General features: G+C 35.2%; 3 protein-coding genes across 7 annotated transcripts; 2 read left to right on the plus strand and 1 right to left on the minus strand.

Annotated features, from left to right (window-relative positions):
* Positions 1-112: 112 nt before the first annotated feature.
* LOC109215318 lies at positions 113-1,854 on the plus strand. Its single transcript, XM_019379357.1, has 5 exons — positions 113-270; positions 835-1,105; positions 1,194-1,290; positions 1,375-1,499; positions 1,577-1,854. The coding sequence occupies exons 1-5, from the start codon at positions 121-123 to the stop codon at positions 1,852-1,854; spliced, it is 921 nt and encodes a 306-aa protein (XP_019234902.1). The 5' UTR covers positions 113-120.
* A 4,215-nt stretch (positions 1,855-6,069) lies between these two features.
* On the plus strand, positions 6,070-16,213 carry LOC109215320 (RNA polymerase II C-terminal domain phosphatase-like 2). 5 transcript variants are annotated; one of them, XM_019379358.1, is made up of 16 exons: positions 6,070-6,550; positions 8,104-8,574; positions 10,137-10,347; positions 10,732-10,889; positions 10,975-11,045; positions 11,127-11,232; positions 11,313-11,405; positions 11,543-11,681; positions 11,776-12,137; positions 12,217-12,268; positions 13,043-13,173; positions 13,278-13,331; positions 14,334-14,430; positions 14,875-15,271; positions 15,488-15,587; positions 15,791-16,213. In XM_019379358.1, exons 1-14 carry the CDS (start codon positions 6,269-6,271, stop codon positions 15,063-15,065), a joined length of 2,418 nt encoding a protein of 805 aa, XP_019234903.1. In that variant the 5' UTR covers positions 6,070-6,268; the 3' UTR covers positions 15,066-15,271; positions 15,488-15,587; positions 15,791-16,213. The 5 variants fall into 5 exon arrangements, with proteins under 5 accessions (XP_019234903.1, XP_019234904.1, XP_019234905.1 ...); XM_019379359.1 differs by having other exon boundaries at positions 11,313-11,402; XM_019379360.1 differs by lacking the exon at positions 11,313-11,405.
* A 1,175-nt stretch (positions 16,214-17,388) lies between these two features.
* Positions 17,389-20,304, minus strand: LOC109215322. The gene is made up of 5 exons (XM_019379363.1): positions 19,869-20,304; positions 19,404-19,443; positions 19,114-19,274; positions 18,391-19,029; positions 17,389-17,743 (listed from the first exon to the last, which is right to left on the minus strand). The coding sequence occupies exons 1-5, from the start codon at positions 20,079-20,081 to the stop codon at positions 17,495-17,497; spliced, it is 1,302 nt and encodes a 433-aa protein (XP_019234908.1). The 5' UTR covers positions 20,082-20,304; the 3' UTR covers positions 17,389-17,494.
* Between the last annotated feature and the right edge of the window lie 622 nt (positions 20,305-20,926).

Genomic DNA, 20,926 nt, shown 5'->3' on the forward strand with positions numbered 1-20,926 from the left:
CTTCCTACCAACTGCTCCTCAAACCGCAAAATTTTTATTCTTCCTTACCTACACCTGCTTGAATTCTATGGTGTAGATTTTCTACGAAGATTTCAACATAATCTACGGATTAGTCAAAAGATGGCCGCTAAGTTTGATTTCATCAACGATATAACCATTTCAAAGATGCAATGGAAGTTGAAAGTTCGGGTTGTCCGTATGTGGGAAAAACCGGATCGTTTTAATCCTGGCTCTATATTCTCGATTGAATTGGTTCTACAAGATGAAAAGGTATTTTTAATATGTTATTGCCCTCCTATTCCGTATAACTGTGGATACTTTGTAGTTGTTGTTTTCCCTTTGACAAATGCACGCATTTTATTATTTGTACATTCGAAATAATGGTTATGGAATCAGATTGACGGAAAGAAGAGCATATTAGTATTTTTTCTACCTAATTCCTTTTTCCTGTTTGAACTTTAAATATCAATATACATACATTTCTTTTTATCTTTCACATTGTTATATTCAATATAGACAGATTTATTTTGCTCTTCCACATTGTTATATGAATATTTGGTTTAGTTGCAACTGTAAAACAGGTTTACTGGCAATGCTCTGCCTCCTATTCCGTATAACTGTTGATACATTTACAAGGATTTGTATTTCAAAATTCTGTTTTACTAGAATGGAATTTCTGTTTTAGTAAATTTGCATGAGTGCCAAATCTGCATTTTTTCCTTTATTACTGTAACAAATTATTTTGTTTAACTGTACTGTTTAAAAGTATAGTTAATATAAATACTATTACTATAATAATTTGTAATATATTTATTTATTGTAATTTCTTTGTAGGGCGATCGTATACATGCTTCTATTGGCAAGTCTGTTTTGCATATTTTCAACAGAAAAATTAATGAGCATGGATTATATGTTATGGCGAACTTTATCGTTTGCCAAAACAAGGAGAGGTTCAACACCACAAAACATACATTGATGCTGACGTTTACTCAACGGACAACAGTGGCTGAAACCATTGATCCACTATTTCCAATGAATATCTTTGATCTCCGACCATATCATCAATTGATAAATAAAGTTGATGTCAACGAGAGTGAATTATTTGGTAATATTTATGTTTACTTTAATTTATTTTTACATATATTTTTTTATAGATTGATGCTACTTATTTTAACATCATTTTTTTTCTTTAGATGTTATCGGAGAAATTGTCAATTTTAGTGAGGTACAAAAGCAAAAACAAGGTGAAATTAGTAGGAAGTATATGGATATCGAACTAGAAGATGATGAGTAAGAATAAACACACAACCATTGATTAATCATAGATTTGATAAATAGATATACTAAACATTATACACTATTTCTATTGGACAGGAGGAACAAGTTATCTGCTACATTCTGGGGCGAATTTGTTGATCAAGTTATACCTCACCTTTTAAGTTCTAACAACCAGCGTATTATTGTTATTATGCAGCTCATAAAAGCCCATAAATTTCAAGGTAACATGTAACTATTAAATTTGACATTACTTTGTCTAACTTATTCATTACAGATTACTAATAATTATTTTTTACAGATTCATATTCTGTGCGCAACACTTGGAATACATCAAAGTTGTGGATTAATCCTACATTTCCTCAATCGGAAGAGTTTAAATCACGGTTACATATATTTAATCATGTATCTACCCTCATATCTATCTTTTTACGTATAGTTCTAACTGTAATCCTTATTTATAAATATAGATTAAATGTTGTTCGGGATACTTGCTCTGAAAGGCTGACTCTACCCCACTTCCACACTATACCCACTTCCACACTATTTTCATCCCATGATATTATAAAATCAGATTAAAAGGGAGACGGTAAAAGAAGAACAATTGATAGAAAAACGAAAACTGAAAAAACTCCAAAGATATTACGTACAAATTAGTTCTGGAAAATCTCGATAGCGTCATCTCAATAATTTCACACGATAACAACGGTATGATCTTTATATCACTTTATCCATAATTGCTATTTACATTTTTGTTCACTGCTTACAAATGATCCATATTTCCTACTTCATCTTCTTTTATCTCTGTTTTTCTTTTGTGTAATTAACAAACGTCATTCTTATTAATTATCATCGATTTCGGATGGCTCAAAAGCTCTATCAATGTTCACCGTCCACTTCCATAAGTTTTTACTTAACTAATAACTTATGTCATTTAATGAAATTACTATTTTTTGGATTTTATAGCTTTTTTTACTTGCAATTTAGGATATTATGATGGACATACATTTACTAAATTTTATGTCATCTATTGTAATTTAGTATGTACAAGTAGATTCGTGTTGTCAACTTATTAATATACTAACTTACATTACGCTCCGTACCTAAATACTTATATTGTAATTAATATACTAACTTATAATATACTTCTTAGGTAATTAATCAGAATTAACAACTGAACTTTTATTTACAATACAGTCGTTTCTCTTTTGAACAGAGTGGTTACATGTCTTGATTTGCCAAAACTTATGAAGTTCCTATTTTGCCTTTAATTTTCAGAATTGCTCAATTTGTTTCACAGTGTGTTCTGATGTCCTGTAATATTCGAAATAGCTTCAGCAACCTTTTGTTTAAGTTTTTTAACTGTTAATGCTCAAACAATGAAGCTTTATATCCAATACTGATGTTTGTCCTTCATTCACCTTTTAATGTCTTTGCAAAATATTGTTTAAATCCATCAATATGTTCAAATAATTTGCATGTCGTATGTTATAACATTGACATGTTGTAGCATTACTTATTGTTTCATTGGTCATATTTCAGATATGGCTAAAAAAGGACACGTTCGAATTACTCTAAATGCGAGTTCTCAAATTCAAAGAAGGGGACAACGTATAAGGGTACGCAGTCGCAGCCGTTATTCCTTTAATCATTCTGACTCAAAGACTGAAGTCATCAGGAATGTCCCAATTGCGATACAAAATAAGTTAAGGGATCGAAGGGCAGCACGAAGGGAAAGAGAAAAGAAATTTAGAGAGCTTAGGGCTTCGCTAAATGAAGACATTGCTAATTATCATGTTACTAGAGATGCGCTATTTGATGCTATTGATCAGATGAAACTATCAGATTGGCATGCATTAGCAATATTAATAGATTCAATTGGACAACCTTTAGGTAGTATTTTAACTGAAATTTATCAAGAGGTTTGGCCAAGTAAACCTTTTTGCGTTTATGTTTTTTTATTTGAAGCTGAGTGGGAGACCTGTCTGTACAACTATTTATAATTTTTTTAATTAAGCAAAGTTTGTTATTTTTTTACATGAGTAACTTTCATTTTACTATAATTTATTGATAATAGTATTACATTAAATCATTAACATAATGGAATAACACTAACTTATTCTTATATGAGTGGAGTTGCTATGCGGCATATTTTTTCAAGCATGAAGAAAACTATAATGCTTTTTAGATTATTGATCCACAAAAAATCATTAAATGTTTTATAATCTTCTTTCTTCTGACATTATTAACGAGCAGAATACAGGATCATGAAAAAATCTTATACGACTTTCAGAGATTAAAATTGAAAAATATTTTGGAAAAAAAACAAATTCTTCATTATGAAGAAACCCTACACGAGAATAATACAAAAGTTGGAATAAGCATTTAGGAATAGGGGACTTGGCCTTTAAGCTGTTACAGTAGTAACTAACTGACACCTTTTGGTTTTTTTTTTTTTTACAATTCACAGGAAACCCTCAACAGCTACTTTTCAGATGCGCACTTGATAACCTGCTCATTATGCAATAGTTCGCCAACCATATAGGATATATAAATCGCATTAGGCAAGTCCGGTGCGACTAGCTTTCCATTACGAGGCTACTGGTAAGGGGAAGTGATCTTACGTCTCCCACGTGGGACATCACTCAATCAAGCAACCAACTCAAACTTTGTTGCAATATATAAACAAATGCATCCCTATTAGAACCATTGTCTTTTTAAATAAAGTTCTAAAGCCACGATTTTTTTAAGCTAATTATGCTTTATTATGATGAACGCATAAATTATACTATGAAAAATGTTTAACTTTTAATTTTTGTTTTCCTTACTTAACAAAATCCGCAAATTATGCAAGTACTTATATAGTATATATAAAGGGATTTTTATACAAATAGCTGCCAATATTTATTCTTTATCTTTTTTCAATCAAATTTATAATTATACATTAATTACACACACACACACACAAACACACACACACACACAGATATATATATATATATATATATATATATATATATATATATATACACACACACACTAAGTGTNTATAGAAAAGAAAATTTTACATTTGTCATTGTGCCAATTGCCTCTATTAACCGTAATATTTATATTTAGCTTTTAAAATAACACAATAATATTTTATACATACTTTCTCTAACACTTTCCGCGCATCGCGCGGGTACGATACTAGTCATCGTTAAATGCTAGAGTAAAACATGCTTTGATTTCTTATGCCTCGTCAATTTTAAACATAAAAATTAACTTCAAATTGAGACTCAAATTATAATGGAATCTGATTTAACGTTATATCGACAAATTTATAGAACAAATAAGTGGAACACATTAAGCATCAATAGCTAGATAAACAATAAATTATAGCTAGTACATAATTTAATTTAATTTTTAATAGAGTTACTTAAAAAATTCCTTGCAGAAAAGGAAAAGAGAAGTTAAATCTATACACAAACACACAAATATAGCAGCTCTATAATTGTTATATTACAAATTCACAACACTTTATTAGTAACCCAATTAAGTTTTTATATATACTTCTTTATTTTATTTTATAGCACGACTTTACTAATATTAATGTTGTTTCTTAATGATTTATAAATAATCTGAGAAACACGTGCAATGTGCGTACCTAAAGACTGATGTGTACTATTAAATTTTAGATGTAGATCATGTGTTGGCATCTCTCATTGTATCTTGTCAATTTTAAAATCCGGATATTAACTCGAAATTGAAGCTCAAACAAATTTTAAACCTGGTTAACATTAATTCGATGTGATGTACTTTATTATATATGAATATAATTTATTTTTAATAAATATCTCTAATGTGAGTAAATATTGATAAGTACAATTGCACGCGCCATTAAATGCTAGAATTGACCATGTGTTGGCTTCTCATTTGTATCTCGTCAATCTCAAACTTGGTTATTGTCTTAAAATTGAGACGCAAATTGAAATCGAATCTAATGCAACATGGATTCGTTTGATTTATGTTACAAGCAGTGGGAACATATTAGGCATCAATAGCTAGATGGAAAACAAAATTAATTAGCTGATATCATAATCTGATTTGCTTCAAAGTCGCATTTGCTATTAAATACTAGAGTCGATCAAGCGTTGGCTTCTTATTTATACCTCGTCAATCTTAAACCTATAAATTAGCTCCAGATTGAGTCTCAAATTGAAATCGAATTTGAATTAACATTAATCCGATTTTTTTTATTAAAAATAAGCGGAAGACATTAAGCATCACAGGCCGATAGACAATGAAATAAATTAGCTGATACATAATCTAATTTGATTTTTAACAAATTTTTTTAAAATTTCTATGCAAAAAAGGGTAAAAAGGATAAATCTATAGACACACACACAAATATAGCAGTTCTATAATTTTTTTCTTTCTTTTTGGTAATTATAATTGCTGTTACATTACAAATTACAACACTACTTAATGAGTAACCTAACCAAATACTTCCTACTAAATAAGGGAGTAATATAAAATAGACGCGTCTCCACCATAATATCAAATTGACATTGATCCAACGGTTATGGTCACGCAACATCAAAACATAAACATCCTAACCGTTCGCCAGAGCGTAGAACAATAAACCCTTACGAGCCTCACACATCTCATGCGTGCCTTGAACCAGATAAAATCCATACGAAACCCTCCGGTTTTTCCGTAAAATTCTTACAAAATTAAGACCAATTATAAACCAACCCCACTCAGTTTTTCTATAAATACCTACACACACCCCATTCATTCGAAACCGCTGCTTATAGAGCGAGAAAAGAAAAGCATAAGCAGAGCGCGCCAGCTCTAGAGAGAGAAAATACACATAGAGAAATAGGTACACAGCAATGGAGTGAAGAAAGAGAAAATTCTTTTTTTTCCTAATTTTTTTCTATTTTTTCAGTGAATTTTCCTCCAGTAATTCATCACATTTTGCGATTTTGCGAGATTAAGCTCTGTTACGATGAGTTTTTTAGGGTTCAAATCGGTTGTGTTTCATGGAGAAACGTGTTTAGGAGAGCTGGAGACTGTTCAGGTTAAGGATCAGAATTTTCAGTTCCCAAACAACGAGATACGGATCCATCACATATCTCAAAATAGCGAACGGTGTCATCCTCTCTCTGTTCTACAAACAATTTCATCACCTGTTCGTTGCAAGCTTGAACCCAACTCGAATTTGGCTTCGAACGGTTCTGATCAGTCTCCGTTGATTAATCTTCACGCCTCCTGCTTTTATGAACTCAAGGTTATATACATTGGCAAATTTTAATTGAATAACTAGCTATAACCAGTTTTCTAATGCTTTAGTACATTTATTGCCAATTTACTGCACGAGTTGATTTAGTTGTTACGAAATTTTGTGACAATGAGACTCGTAATGCTTCATCGAAAGAAAATGCTTGTTGATGATTTTACGTTTATTGTCAAATACTGACTTTACATTTACTATGATTACAAAAGGCTAGTTGTTGTTTATATACCTTGGTTCTGATCAGCCTCTGTTGATCAATCTACACGCCTCGTGTTTTTATGAACTCATTCAAGTTTTAATTGAATAACTACCTATAATCAGTTGTATAGTGCTTTAAATTTACTGTGAAATGCTGATTTTACATTTAATTTATAACTAGCTATAATCAGTTGTATAAAGATTTTTTAACTTGTAATAGTAGTTAGTTACCACTTTTATCAGATTATTAATAAATGCTTATCAAGAGATTTACCTGTAATTACCTAATTAGTGACCTGATTGTATAGATATTTTTTATAGTATCAACGAATTTTAACCTATGATAGTAGGTTAGTTACCACTTTTATCAGTTTATTATTTAATGCTTATCAAGAGATTTACCTGTAATTAACTAATAACTGACCTGATTGTATAAATATTTTTTACAACATCCGTGCACAGAACTTAAACTCTTATTGTGAAATACTTGTTTTACATTTGCTGTGAAAATGCTGCACGAGTTGAATTTAGTTGCTAATGGAATTTGTGACGATGAGACTCATAATGCTCCTTGACTTTACATTTACTATGAAATTACTAGAGGCCAGTTGTTGTTTAGTTGCTCAAAGAGTTCTCTGATAATGAGAAATAATGCTCTTGTTGATGAAATTAAAGGGACACAGTTGTGCTTTTAGTTGGTTACTTCAATTTTTTGACTGTGAGAAATCTTGTGGCATTTTATGTAGATGTGTATGCAAAGTTTCTTGCGGTGCCTTGATTACAGTTAATTCGTGAAATAATTCAATTTTTTGGCAGTGAGAAATCTTGTGGCTATGATTTTCTTGGTTGATGATATTTTGATGAGATGAAAGTAATTGTAGCATTTTCATCTGGCTGTATATGCAAATTCCTTTTTGATATTATGATTTGATAATGAGGATGCTCTATGAATTTGACAGCTCTGCATATGTTGCATGTTTTTTGTTTTTATGTATCTACAACAACACCAACATACCTTAGTGTATTCCCCCAAATGGGGTTTGGGGAGAGTAGTATGTACGCAGACCTTCCCCCTACCTTTGTTTTTATGTATCTATTGAAAAGAATTGATATTTCTTATATGCGATGTAAATAGGTTCTTATGTTTTTCCATTAAGAAATAAAGACACGTGCAAAAGCTATTGTCCTCAGAAATGTGATTTTGTCTGAAGTATACATAACTTGGTGATAAGAGGACAGAGAAATCCTGAATACGTACATTAAGTAATGTGTAATTGATATTTTGTGATATAATGTGTTATGGAGAAGATGTGCTGATGCATTGTTCCTTCTTGTTGGATTTTGTGTAGACTGCAGTAGTCTTGCTGGGGGAAGAAGAAATACATTTGGTGGCAATGCCGAGTAAGCAGAAGAAGTTCCCCTGCTTTTGGTGCTATTCAGTGCCTTTTGGTCTGTATAGTGCTTGTTTAAGAATGCTGAATATGAGGTGTTTATCAATTGTTTTTGATCTCGATGAGACTTTAATTGTTGCTAATACAATGAAGTCGTTTGAGGATAGAATTGAGGCTTTGCGGGGTTGGGTTGCACGAGAAACAGATCCAATTCGGTTGTCTGGGATGTCCGCTGAGATGAAGAGATATGTAGAGGATCGTGCATTGTTGAAGCAGTACTTGGAGAATGATTCTGTTGTTGACGGCGGGAAAGTATATAAAGCTCAGCAAGAGGAGGTGCTACAATTATCTGAAGGGCAAGAGCGTGTAGTTCGGCCAGTCATAAGGTTGCTGGAAAAGAATGTGGTTCTTACACGGATTAATCCAGAGGTAATAAGACGGGGAGATTTTCTTTCATTTCTCTGTTATGGCTTGCAATTATTGATTCTTATCATGACATGTCTAAGGCATGCATATTTGTCAAGTTATTTTACGTTTTGCATCATGGAGAATATCCCCCCTGCTACAACATTCCCTTGGTGGTGCTAGTGGAAGTTGATCAGTTGCATTTCGTGATATATTCGTGGAGTAAAATTTTGGCTATTGATTTATTAGGAGTATGTTGTCATTAATTTTTTTATAGTTGCTCATTATTCTGTTAATTTTTAGTATTTTAGGTTTCTTAATAGAAAACACATATAGTACAGTATGCTTTATGGTTTCTCATACAAATTGGAGTACTATTGCGTGAAAGTGGATTGAGTAGTTAATTGCAGCGATTTAAATAGTTTCACAGTATTGTGCTAAAACATTTGCTGTTATCCTGTCTCTATGCTTAAACTGTTACCAATTCATTAGTTAACAGCCTTTCAATTTTTGGTGGCAACTATGCTTTATCACTCAACATTTATGCCTTTCTTCTCAGAAAACTTACATGCTCTATTTGAGATCTTGTAGACAAGGTTCTCTCTATAGTTTATAGATGATCTCAGCTTGAGATACTGTTTGGTCTACTCCTTAGTTGTACGATTTATAATTTAATGAACTTCCAAGTTATGTTGCTTATCTGGAATCTTGGACGAAACAACTATTTTAGGCACTTTGAGTCCAATCTGCGCTAAACTTAATGTTCCTTTAGTACTTGCTATTTGCTTGTTAGACCCTTTTTTGCATCTACGTCCAGAAGTTCATGTAATTGATATGCTTTCAGTCTCAAATTGGGCTTTCTGAGAAGGCATGGTGCTTTGATTTGTCGGTCTTTCTTTTTCTTTGTGTGCGTGCGTGCGTATATTATGTTTACGTTATACAACTTTTTTGGTCCATCATTGAGGTTGGTGATGCTTCTTGTGGCCCTGTGTCAAGAGCAGACAAGATCGGATTAGAACCATAGTGTTGGCTAAGTGACTCATTCAGTTTCCCTCACTTACTCGAAGGTGTTTGTATTATACTCTATGGTGTTTATTTGGTCTATTGTGATGGTGTTTAATGAATTGCAATTTGAGTTTCTTTTGTTCATGAAATGTGCACTTCATGCTGCTGATGGTCCTTAGACATGTGCGTTTACTAATCCACCAGCACTGGCAAAGTTGCATTCTCTTATGGGCTTCCCATGCTTAGAGATCTGCATCCTTACCTGTGCGAGTTCGTGGAAGAAAGGATTAAAGGATTGGAGGAGTGGTCAACAATCCTCCTCCGGTCTTTATTCTTTTATGGTTCTTGTATTCAATCAATATTTTTTTCATGTAGCTAAAAGAAAATGGTATCCAGACTTTTGGCCTTCTAGCTCAACTGCCATCAGAATATCTAGTTTCATTGACTTAATGCAGTTGCCCGTGTTATGACACTGGAATGTGGACTCAAATTCAGTTGAACATTTTTTAACACATCATGGTCGTTTGTGATGAATTTTCTGTCTCCACGCATTTTCTTATCATGGGAAACTTCCTGTGCAGAATCGGGATACCAGTGTGCTAGTTAGATTGCGTCCTGCTTGGGATGAGTTGAGGACTTATTTGACAGCCAGAGGTCGGAGAAGGTTCGAAGTGTATGTTTGCACCATGGCGGAGAGAGATTATGCATTGGAGATCTGGAGGCTACTTGACCCTGGGTCACACCTCATTAATGCCAAACAACTGATGGACCGTGTTGTATGTGTCAAATCAGGTTAGGACCTGGAATAATTTACTGTCTTGTGACTCCTTGGGAAAATAATCTTTTGTTCTTCCACTCATGGTAAACCACCCCTACCATTACTAGAGAAAAGCTCAAACCCTTTTTTATGAACTTATGATCCATCCACATTGTCGTAAAGGATAATGAAGCACCAAAATTAATGGAAGGTTTGTCTTCTTTTGTTTGATATATGTCGTTCTAACCTTTTGGTGGTATTTTCTTTAGCTTCTAATGTTATAATGGTATTGATGTCCAAGAAGCTGCCAACTGTGGTTGCTTCTCATCAGCAGGCTAATACCTTTTCCTCTTGAACTGTATAATTTATAAAATCTTTTTCATTAACTCAGAACATTGTCTATGTTATTGGTCACATAGGGTCCAAGAAGTCTTTACTTACTGTCTTCCAAACTGGCAATTGTCATCCAAAATTGGCGATGGTTATTGATGACCGATTAAAAGTGTGGGAAGATAAAGATCAACCTCGCGTTCATGTTGTCCCTGCTTTCACTCCATATTATGCTCCACAAGCAGAGGTTTGTGTTTTGCTATTTCTGATTATTTTAATATCATCTTTCTTTTGTCACATCGAGACTGAACGGAAACTTCTTTTTTGAGTAGATGGCCAATGCAGTTCCAGTCCTATGTGTGGCGAGAAATGTTGCTTGCGATGTTAGAGGTCGATTTTTCAAGTAAGTTCATTCTCAGAAGAGATGTTTAAGTTTGAGTCAATTGAGTAGTTCTTTATCTGATCCATTTTCTTTGTCACTTAGAGAGTTTGATGAAAGTCTACTCCGGAAGATCTCTGAGATCTTCTATGAAGATGAGGTTGTAAATTTACCTTCTGCACCTGACGTGAGCAACTACTTAATGTCTGAGGTATTCATCTTCAAGCTCTTTAAATTTCAACTTTTAAATGAAGGCTGATCTTGATAAGGGTTTGCTTTCCCTACTCTAAGGATGCTTGTTTTTCATCATCCGGAAATCTGAATGCTCCTATTCCTGAAGGGATGTATGGGCCTGAAGTTGCACAAAGATTGCATCAGCAGGTGGTAATAACTGTCTGCGTATTTTGACTTGTTATCACATGCTTGACCAAAAAAATAACTTGGAAGAGCAACACATCACATCAAGTAATTTAATTTCAGCCTGTCATTTGCTTATGCTCTAACATTTATGTTCTATCCAGGAGGGAAAAGTTAATATGAACTCTGCTCCTCCTTTCATCGGTAATAATCCTGATTTGAAGCCTGGAAGCTCACAGCTTACGGTGGGAATTGCTGCAAATGTACCTGCTCAATCAATGAGACCAATTCAACCTTCAGAAAGTATAGAAGCCTGTCTTTACCTGCACTTATATAGTGGATGTATTATCTTTCTCGTTTCCCACCCGGTAGTCATTTTGTTCCTGTGTGTATTCAGAACCAAGTTTGCTGGGAGCTCCATTTAGACGAGATAACAGCTTTTCTGAAGTTGATGCTGATGGGAAGAGAAGGTATCCGATGTTGAATCCTAGCCAGGATTCGAGGTATCGCGGTTCAGCAGAACCTCCTTTATTATCTAGGGTGCCCCAGAAACCACCCATACTGCCCATACCATCGCAGGGTGGATGGTTGGTGGAAGATGACCTAAACAAAGGACATTTGGGTAGTCGATCACCTGGGATTTTTCAAGAATCTGATGCATCAAGGTCTGATAAACAGAGAGGTCATCTGAATTTGCTCAGTCAAGGTGCAACAAGCATGGTGTTACCAACATATGCTTCTACAGGGAAGAATGAAGAGGTACTTGCTACTGCTTCCCTCTGAAATAGTTAACTGGCCTCCTGTTGGCTAATCCTTTCGAATGTTCGACTCTTTGCAGGCAAATTCCAGGCATGAAATGCATAAACAAAATTCTCTTATTCAACAGACAGGTGGGTTTGAGTTTTATTCTTATAGATTGTTTTAGTGTTCTTTTTTAATTCCTTATTTGCTGTAATGGATTTGAAATATTAAGAACAAATGTAGGCCTTTAGGTAGGAATGCATTTATTAACCATACTACAATACTGTTTGGTCTTTGGATAAAGTAGCCATGTCAGTGACTCTTCTGGGGTGTTGGTCTTTGGATAAAGTAGCCATGTGAGTGACTCTTCTGGGGTGTGAATGCTGTTAAGTTGGTTGCTGGTATTAAGTCTGACTGCAGTCTTTGGTGCTACTGATGTGGCTAAAGGTAGGATTCAGCTTGTCAGCTTGTGATTTTGAACCCAGCTATCGAAATAGTAATAAATCCAACTAATTGCGTGTTTATTTGTCAATTAGGGCAGGGATAAAATTTATCCAAGAAAATAAAGAAGGCCGGAATGAATACTTAATACTTATTGATTGCCAGGATGGTGTGTTTGTATCTATTTTGGTCAAGATAGTGTTTAGAAGGACTTCAAAAGAAGTTTTTGTATAATCTTGAACAATAGAAGCAACATGTTGATTCTCGGATGTGCTGACTTTAAAGGTTGGTCTTTGGTTTAGTATAAGGGAGAACAAGTAAGAGATTTTTGGGGGAAGGTTGAGAAATAGATTAGCTAAAATGTTTACTGGTTAGTTGACACAAACAGTCTCTTTTTGTTCTCATTTTCCTTGTTTTATTTCCTCTCGTCTTCAAGTTTATAACATATGCTTGCTAGGCTAATTGTAATTTGACCCTGACAGAGGGCAGGCTCCTTCAACATCAGTCAACATTTAACAACAGAGAATCTCAACCAGAAGCTGGGAGAATGAACTTCTTACCATCTTTAGCTACTGGGGTGCTGCAAGAAATTGGACGGCGATGCAACTCAAAGGTATGTGGTACATACTTTTTAGCCAAGATGGTACCATTCTATGCTCTTGTTGATTTTTCTTGGTTGTCATAGTAAGAGCTCCACCACTGTGTCTTGCTATGTAGGTTGAGTTCAGGCCTGTGGTGAGCACCAGTGAGGAATTGCAATTTTCAGTTGAGGTTAGGGCATTTTCTACTGTAGAAAGTTTTACTTATCTGAAGCCATTTTCAGGGACTCTTTAATTGCATTGTTATCATCAAAATTTGAAGATAAAATTCTGCTAAATGTAGCTCCAGTTTTCACTGATAGTACTGTTCCTCTTCTTATATACTGATGGGATACTAGGAAGTAGTGTGCAAGGTAATGGCTCCATGGATTTTATATTCTTGTTAAGACAGTTATGGTAGTTTGCTATACATTTAACAAATTAATCAAAACAAATTTCTTTTAGAAAAAAAAGCTATAAGTGAAACAATATGTTGTGAGAATATTAGTGGAGTTTATGCCTTTGATGTTGATGGGATACTTGAAAGTAGTGTGCAATGTGATATTCATGTGTCTGTATGTTCTAGTTGAGACAATTGATATTTATTATTATATGAGGCATGGGCTGTGATGAACTGTGCGTTACTATATGAGGCATGAGGGGTAGCTCAACTGGTAAAGGCCTGAGGACAAAGTCCTTCAGGTCGCCAGTTCGAGCCCCCGCAGGGCCACTGGAGGCATTACAAACTGGCCGCGTCTCCAGGGCCCCGTGGAACTAACCGTGGTGCACGCATTGAAACAGCGGGTCCCGGTGGGTACAGCTAGTCGGGTTCGCAAAGTGATGCCCGGAAACCATGGTTAAAAAAAAATAAAAATATGAGGCATGTGCTGTGATGACTTGGAAAATCGGCAAGCGAGGCATGTGTTAATGTCTCTCTTTCAAGATATTCGTTTTGATATGCCTCACTTAAATACTATGTGAGGCATGTGTTATTAACTGTCTGTTAATGTCTCTCTTTCAAGATATTCGTTTTGATATGAGAGTGTTGCATCCGAACTGGGAAGAAAATTTTCTTTGTTTTTTGCCTGCTCCTGGCATTATTGTTCGTATAAAGTGCATTATCATATTGGCTTCTGAATTTATACAAGCAGCATAAGGTTTTTGTATCCAGAATTCTGAGCCTGAGTATCTTTAGGTCTTCTTCACCGGTGAGAGAGTTGGTGTTGGAATGGGTAAGACTAGGAAGGATGCTCAGCAACAGGCAGCTGAGAATGCTCTTCGTAACTTGGCTGGTAAGATCCTGTTAAAATGTTCCTCTGAATCTCTTGATGTAACTTGTTACAAGCATCCTGAGCTAATGGTGTGATGGAAATTCACTCTTCACTTCAATTATTTCAAAAGAGGATTTGTGTAATGAGTAAATTCTTAGGAACTGTGTCTCATGTCCAGTAAATTGTTAAGAATAGTCTCTTGTGTGTTTTGACAAAATTATCTTTCATTTCTCAGTTATCACTTTAACATGATGTCAGTATATATATTACACTTATCAATTCTGACATGTTACACCTACTTCTGAACCTTGTAAAAAAGGGAATGTTGCACCGATTTCTGAATTCAATGTCATTATATGATAAGACCCAGGAGTTTCTTTACATTCTGTCCTTTCTAAAGTTACCTTGTCTGGATACAGGTTTATTTTGAGAGCTAATTTGTAGACTAATAATGCATATGTGCAGATAGATACGTCTCATACATTACATCTCACCCTCGAGTAGTGGATAAAGACCTCAATAAGCTTTCAGTGGAAAATGAAAATGGGTTCTTGTGGGAGACTGTCGATCATGTGGATGAATGGTCAGTGGAGGATAGAGTACCTCAAGTAAATGTTCCGGAGGTGGGAGTTAATGGCAATGCTGCCCATGACTGATTACCCAGTTTTTGAGAACGTGACTGATCTTTGGCTAAGGGGTGCATGGATGCAAGTTTTGGGGATGAGGGGTTGAGATTATCTGGTATGCACCCCTCCTTGAATTTTGTTGCATCAGAGTCGGGAGCAAAACAGGGAAATGTGAGCTTGTTGGCCTACTTGTTCATCTTGCAACGTAGGCCATGCTTCACGCTTCTTCTTTTGAGGTAAAACAGTGGTGTTTAGTCCTAATTCTGCCCCTTCTATTTTCCTCTCACAGTTCTGTTCTGTTGTAACTTCTGCCTGGGGTTTCTTTCTGTTCCTTTTCTATTTTGGTCCTTGAATATGGTCTACGCCTAACTTGGAAGGCTATCATATTCCAATAGCTTCTTCTTGTCTCTGCTCTGGGTGGAGAGTTTTGACCATCTCCTATTCTTCCACAGATGCACCTGATTCAAACCTTGCTGTGTCGAGAGTATCCTGAGTTGCTGAACAAGCATGTGCAGGTACTACTGGTGCAACGAGTCAAAGGGATTCACCCAGGTAACCTAAGGGACACAGTATTACATTTTTATCATAGCTAAGTTCTCCCTAGTTCCCAAGTTGATTTTGCCTTGCTTTTAGTCTCTGCACCTGAAAGTCGTGTTTGATTTTTAATGATGAAGTACTAAGCAAGTTTTGGAATAAAGAGTTCATGTTTTCCGCTCCGCTGATTACTAACTTTAGTTTTCTCTTGATTGTGTTAGATCTTAACCACCCTATCCGAATCATGTCCAGAGAGAGAGAGAGAGCTAGCACCACCCAAGTGATTTTATAATGGGAGGTCCTACAGCAGGAATTTTGACTGGTGTCTCCAGACAGACAGTTTGGTAGCGAAACCACCTTCACAAGTATCTAATTGGCTTTTTGGTGCCTTCATAATTTTTTTCCCGCTATGCTACAGAGAATTATCTTTCCCTTTTACTCTCCTTGGAAAAGTGATTCCAACTTTTATGGGAGGCCTTGTTTTTGGTGCCCTAGTTTCAACCATAGTGTGTGCAAGTATATAGTTTCTACCTTGCAGTTTTCTGTTAGCTTTGTAGTAAAGATAACAAGATATATTTCTATAGAAACTTGCTGTTCCTTTATTTGAAATCTACATAATCAATCAATTATGCTTCAATTTCAAAGTAGTTGGATATAGAGGCTGCTTTCGAACTAGTTGGATATAGAGGCTGCTTTCTAGGCGATGTTCATGTTCCTTGTGAGTTCTCCTATGTTAATTTCTGGCATTTAATGCTACGCTTGGGGTAGATGTAGCATATGTTTTGAGCACGCCATGTGCAGATTTGTATTCATAATCTACACATGATGATTTTATCATTTATAGTGACATCGTCACTGAATGTAAAAAAAAAAAGCCTGGTGCACAAAGCATTTTGCATTACCCAGTGGTGTGATGTAGACAGCTTATACTAAACATTAGTGGTTGTTTCCACGTAAATGAATGTTGCTAGCAGTCACAATCCAAGGCATCCTGTGTGAGAATGAATTGCCAATGGGTTTTCTTTTATTGGATGTCTCACTGGTTTAGTTACGGGATAATCTGTGCGCAAGTCTGAAGTCCTGTTGAGTTGCTATCACATGTTTGGTGATGCGAGACTCGAGCATTGAACCATTATGATACAAGTAAACGTAATTATATCGCCAGTACAGTGACTATTAATCAAAATTTTGTTGTCAAGTTCTTCACTACCATCATATATTTACTTACCAATGACAAACCATAACTTGGATATTTTATTTAGTGTAGACAGCCCTTCGGTAACTGGCCAAAAGGCAAGGGAACGGCGTAGGCGTTACGCCCGGGTAGGCAGAATTCCTAGAGATCTCAAATAATGTGGTTATAATAACATGTAACATTGGGGATGATGAACAGATCTGGCTATTTATGTTAGACTCGAGGGAGAGTAATGATCGTGCAATTATGGTGCTTTCCTGCACCAAAAACGATGTGGGAATTCTTTTTCGGGTGGGTTAGTTTTTTTATTGGTTTCCCACCTGTTTTTCAGTACTCCTATTGAAGCGGTAGCTTCTAGAATGGAAGCTTCTCCTTTACTTTTTTAGAGCGTATCGCTATTTTGAAATTAAAAAAAAGGTTTATGGATGAAGTAATCAGAATGACAAGTATCTACTAATTCGGATCCACACCGATTAAGGCCATTAAAGGCGGAAGTGCTTGCTCCGTAGTTGGATTTTTTTCTATCTTGAGGTTAGAACTCGAGACCTTTGATTAATGGTGGAGGGATCTTATCTATCCCACCACAATCTTTAGTGGTGGCGGGGTAGTTCTAATACTTGAGAATAGTACAAAATATAATACATACCTTTCTGAAAAAAAGAGAAAAGAGGACCATAATACATTATCAGTGACATTGTTATACACACATTGTTTTTCTATGAGATTACTTTCAGCGTTCAAGCTTTACTTTAATGAAACCCAAATTGGCAAAGAACTTCTGCAGTGTTCTTTTACCCCATTGCATATCAGTGTCAAAGATCTCTTCCACGGGCTTCCCATTAGGCCAATCTCCTCCTCCCACTAATTCAGACTTTTCTATATCTTCATTACCTCTTACTTCTTGCTTGACATTAAGCATCATTTCTGGGGTTTCTCTAGGATGTGTTAAATCAGTAGCTACCTCTTCGTTTGAACTCAACTGGATATATAAAAGTATCAGCACATCAGAAATTGACAAATAAAGAAAGTACAATCAACAATTAGAGCTATACATGAGCTATGTAATGCCTTTGAGAACTCGAGCTAAAGCCTAATACTCAACATTTTAGGAAGATTAAAGACCTTTGAGTTGGACATAAATGGGTTACAAGTTTTAGTTTTTGTGTCTTATTTAGATTTTGATTGTTTGAATACCAACTTTCTTGTGTCCTGAAAACATAAAAGGCCTTTAAGTAGGACATAATGGGATTGCAAGTTTTAGTTTTTGTGTGTCAATAGTTTATTAAGATATTGGTTGTTTGAATACCAACTTTCTTATGTTCTCTTAAATAAAAAAGGTTTTACAATGTGATCAAGAAAGAATATAGAGAACTAAAAATCTTTGTTGATTCTTGGTAATTCAACGCATCAAGTACCAATGACTCAACATCTAGAGGTAGAAATTAGAATAGCTCTCTATTATTGCAATAGACTTTGCTTATTGGGAAGACAAAACTGAGAGAACTACATTTGCTAAAGACACTTCTTTCTCCATACAGATCTTTGTTAGCAACAGATATATGAGGGGGTCATCATCTCTCTCCAAGCCTATGAAAAAGCAACTTCTAATAGGTGTTAAGCAGTTACCTCTGGCACATTGAACTCCTCAGATTTCAATCCAAGTGAGCCCTCAGCAACAACTTTATTCATCTGAACTTCATCCAACAACACATTGAATTCCTCACTATTTGATCCAAGTGAGGTCTCAGCGATAACTTTGTCCATGTCCAAAACTTGGGTTAAGCCGGGAACCAAGACAGGAACTGTTTCACGCGCGACTAGGATTGACTCCTCTTTTGAGCTTAACACTTCATCATTAAATACCATGCCGTTCTTGCCAATAGCTTTTGCTTCTATTATTGTGTCCTCATTTAGATTAGTGTTCACATCCTCTTTTACTTCAGTGATATTTTCTGCGACTATAGCTAAAACTTCATTGCTTTTTTCCTCATTTATATCATCTTCTAGGTCTACAACTGTTTGTGGAACCAGATTCTCAGCTATTAAAATTTCTGGATTAGCTGCAGATTCTTCGGATTGTTCTGCAGCAGGCTCCTCTTCTACAATTGTCTGCAGCTCAGCATTGTCCCAATCTTCAGAAACAGTTATCAGTTTCTTGGTTTCCCATGTTTGAAGAATCCGATCAGGGCCTTGTTGCCACAAGATAGTCTCAGCATCTCCTTTCAGAATGAACTTGTAGCTGATGTTTTTTCCACTTGGGATATCCTAAAATAGTCTCAAAGAATTAGAACATAGTTAAGTAAATGAAATATTAATCTTAATCACGATTGATCAGTAACATCATCGTACCAACTCGACAGTCCAGGCATGTCCCTCTGACCAGTCAAGAGGCACTGCATCTGATGTTTTCCATGAACCGAGCACTGGATCATCACCAACTATGTGGAAATGCTGACCAAAGGTGCATTCCTTGTTCAGTTGAAATTTTACACGGACAGGTATTGATTGATCTAGAAAGAAAACAACAGTATCTAAGTTAATTTTATTTTTTTGGACAGAACAAAGGTGATAGCAAGTGTTATTACAATAAAAATATATAACTCCTACATCTAAGAAGTAACACAGCAGGAATGACTTACTTGTATCATTTGTCTCTATTTCTTCACTCTGAGTATGTGTCTGCATAGTTCAAAGTTGGTTACTTTTGCTTAAGAAAATAGATTTTGATTCAATAGAGCAGATGTCACTTACATATATGCATCAAAGTTCCATATAATAGTAATATTAGTAGTTATTCACATTAGCAGAACAAGAAACACATCCAATATTTTGCTATCTATCAATTACACTCAGCTATAACTACCTTCACTTTGACGTGAATAATCTTAACTCATACATGTTATACATCATATTGCAAGCTAACAGCTAATGTTCATATCTGAAAAGAAAGAAAGAAAGAATTTAAGTGTAAACTAGAAACATGAAAATAAGACAAGATTTTATATTTACATATATAAAAATGTTTTAGTACATAATAAAATGCCAAATGATTTTGCAACTAAATAGTACTACTCCACTATTCAATAAGGGAAAGTAGACGAGACCTGAGCAGGAGCACAAGAAATAGGCTGAATGGTTTTGCGCTGAATAGAAAGTGAGCTGACATTAACAATCTTACAGCTTGACAATCCAAAAAAGCAAATGTCTGGCCTTTTACTCAGACCAACATCTTTAGTACACAAAGACAGACCTCTGTGTTTGTCTATAATCTTGTCCAAACAAACCCCTTTTAAATATGATCCTGTTAAGGACTCCATAACTAACAATTGAAGCTTTTTCCCAACTGGGGTGAAAGAAATATGAGAATGATGATTATGATTGTTCCAAAAATACACTGTTGGGTATAAACTGTGGGAAAAATAGATTGGTGGCTATTGAGGAGTGGAGTGTGGGGTTATAATTTTATACTACGGAAGGAGTGAAGGGTGTGTGGTCCAGTGAGAGCAATACCACGGATCAAGAACCAGGTGGCTTCAATTGCCAGGAATTGAATCTTTAACGTTAATTGGAATCTCAATTGAGTAAATAGAAAATGTCTTTTTTTCCCCCTTTTTCTTGGAAGTGCAACAAATTAATTAAGGTAACGTTTACATGTAGGTAACGCACAGTCTACGTTCTTACCACGAATTTGTTTTTTAAAACTTAGCTTAAAAGGGCCCTGACTTTTGCTCCCCCACATCTTTCTCGTAATGTTAGTTTTTGTTTCACCTTGTGGAGCTACAATTAGGGCTGTTCAAAATCAAACCGTCGATTCGATAAAACGACTTATTGACTTATTAATATCGGGTTATCGAGGTAACGGTTGGTGAACGGATTGAGATTTTATAATTAACCGCTTAACGGTTTGGGGCGGATTACTCAATTTCCTTATCAGATAAATCGTTAACCCGTTAAGAATTTTTATATTTATATTTTTACACTTATGAATATAAAGTAATTTTTAAAACCCTAAGATACTTCTGGGAACTTCAAGGTACTCTTTCTTGAATTCCCAACTATTGTTTCCACTTTCTTTTGCATTCAAAACATGTTATGTTTACGGTATATTGAAAAGCATATACTCAAAATGATGTATGTTAAGAAGTTACATGCATCTTCTTTC

Source organism: Nicotiana attenuata, unplaced genomic scaffold (genome assembly GCF_001879085.1).
Source record: "Nicotiana attenuata strain UT unplaced genomic scaffold, NIATTr2, whole genome shotgun sequence".
Lineage (NCBI taxonomy): Eukaryota > Viridiplantae > Streptophyta > Magnoliopsida > Solanales > Solanaceae > Nicotiana > Nicotiana attenuata.

Bases quoted from the DNA above. Each gene is read 5' to 3' on its own strand.
- LOC109215322 (XM_019379363.1), bottom strand. From the start codon at position 20,081: ATGGAGTCCTTAACAGGATCATATTTAAAAGGGGTTTGTTTGGACAAG. The intron at 19,444-19,868 runs GTCTCGTCTACT...TGAACTATGCAG, and splicing joins TTTCTTGTGCTCCTGCTCAG to ACACATACTCAGAGTGAAGA. The intron at 19,275-19,403 runs GTAAGTCATTCC...TTTTCTTTCTAG, and splicing joins AATAGAGACAAATGATACAA to ATCAATCAATACCTGTCCGT.
- LOC109215320 (XM_019379358.1), top strand. From the start codon at position 6,269: ATGAGTTTTTTAGGGTTCAAATCGGTTGTGTTTCATGGAGAAACGTGT. The intron at 6,551-8,103 runs GTTATATACATT...GATTTTGTGTAG, and splicing joins CCTGCTTTTATGAACTCAAG to ACTGCAGTAGTCTTGCTGGG. The intron at 10,890-10,974 runs GTTTGTGTTTTG...TTTTTTGAGTAG, and splicing joins ATTATGCTCCACAAGCAGAG to ATGGCCAATGCAGTTCCAGT.
- LOC109215318 (XM_019379357.1), top strand. From the start codon at position 121: ATGGCCGCTAAGTTTGATTTCATCAACGATATAACCATTTCAAAGATG. The intron at 271-834 runs GTATTTTTAATA...ATTTCTTTGTAG, and splicing joins TGGTTCTACAAGATGAAAAG to GGCGATCGTATACATGCTTC. The intron at 1,500-1,576 runs GTAACATGTAAC...TATTTTTTACAG, and splicing joins AAAAGCCCATAAATTTCAAG to ATTCATATTCTGTGCGCAAC.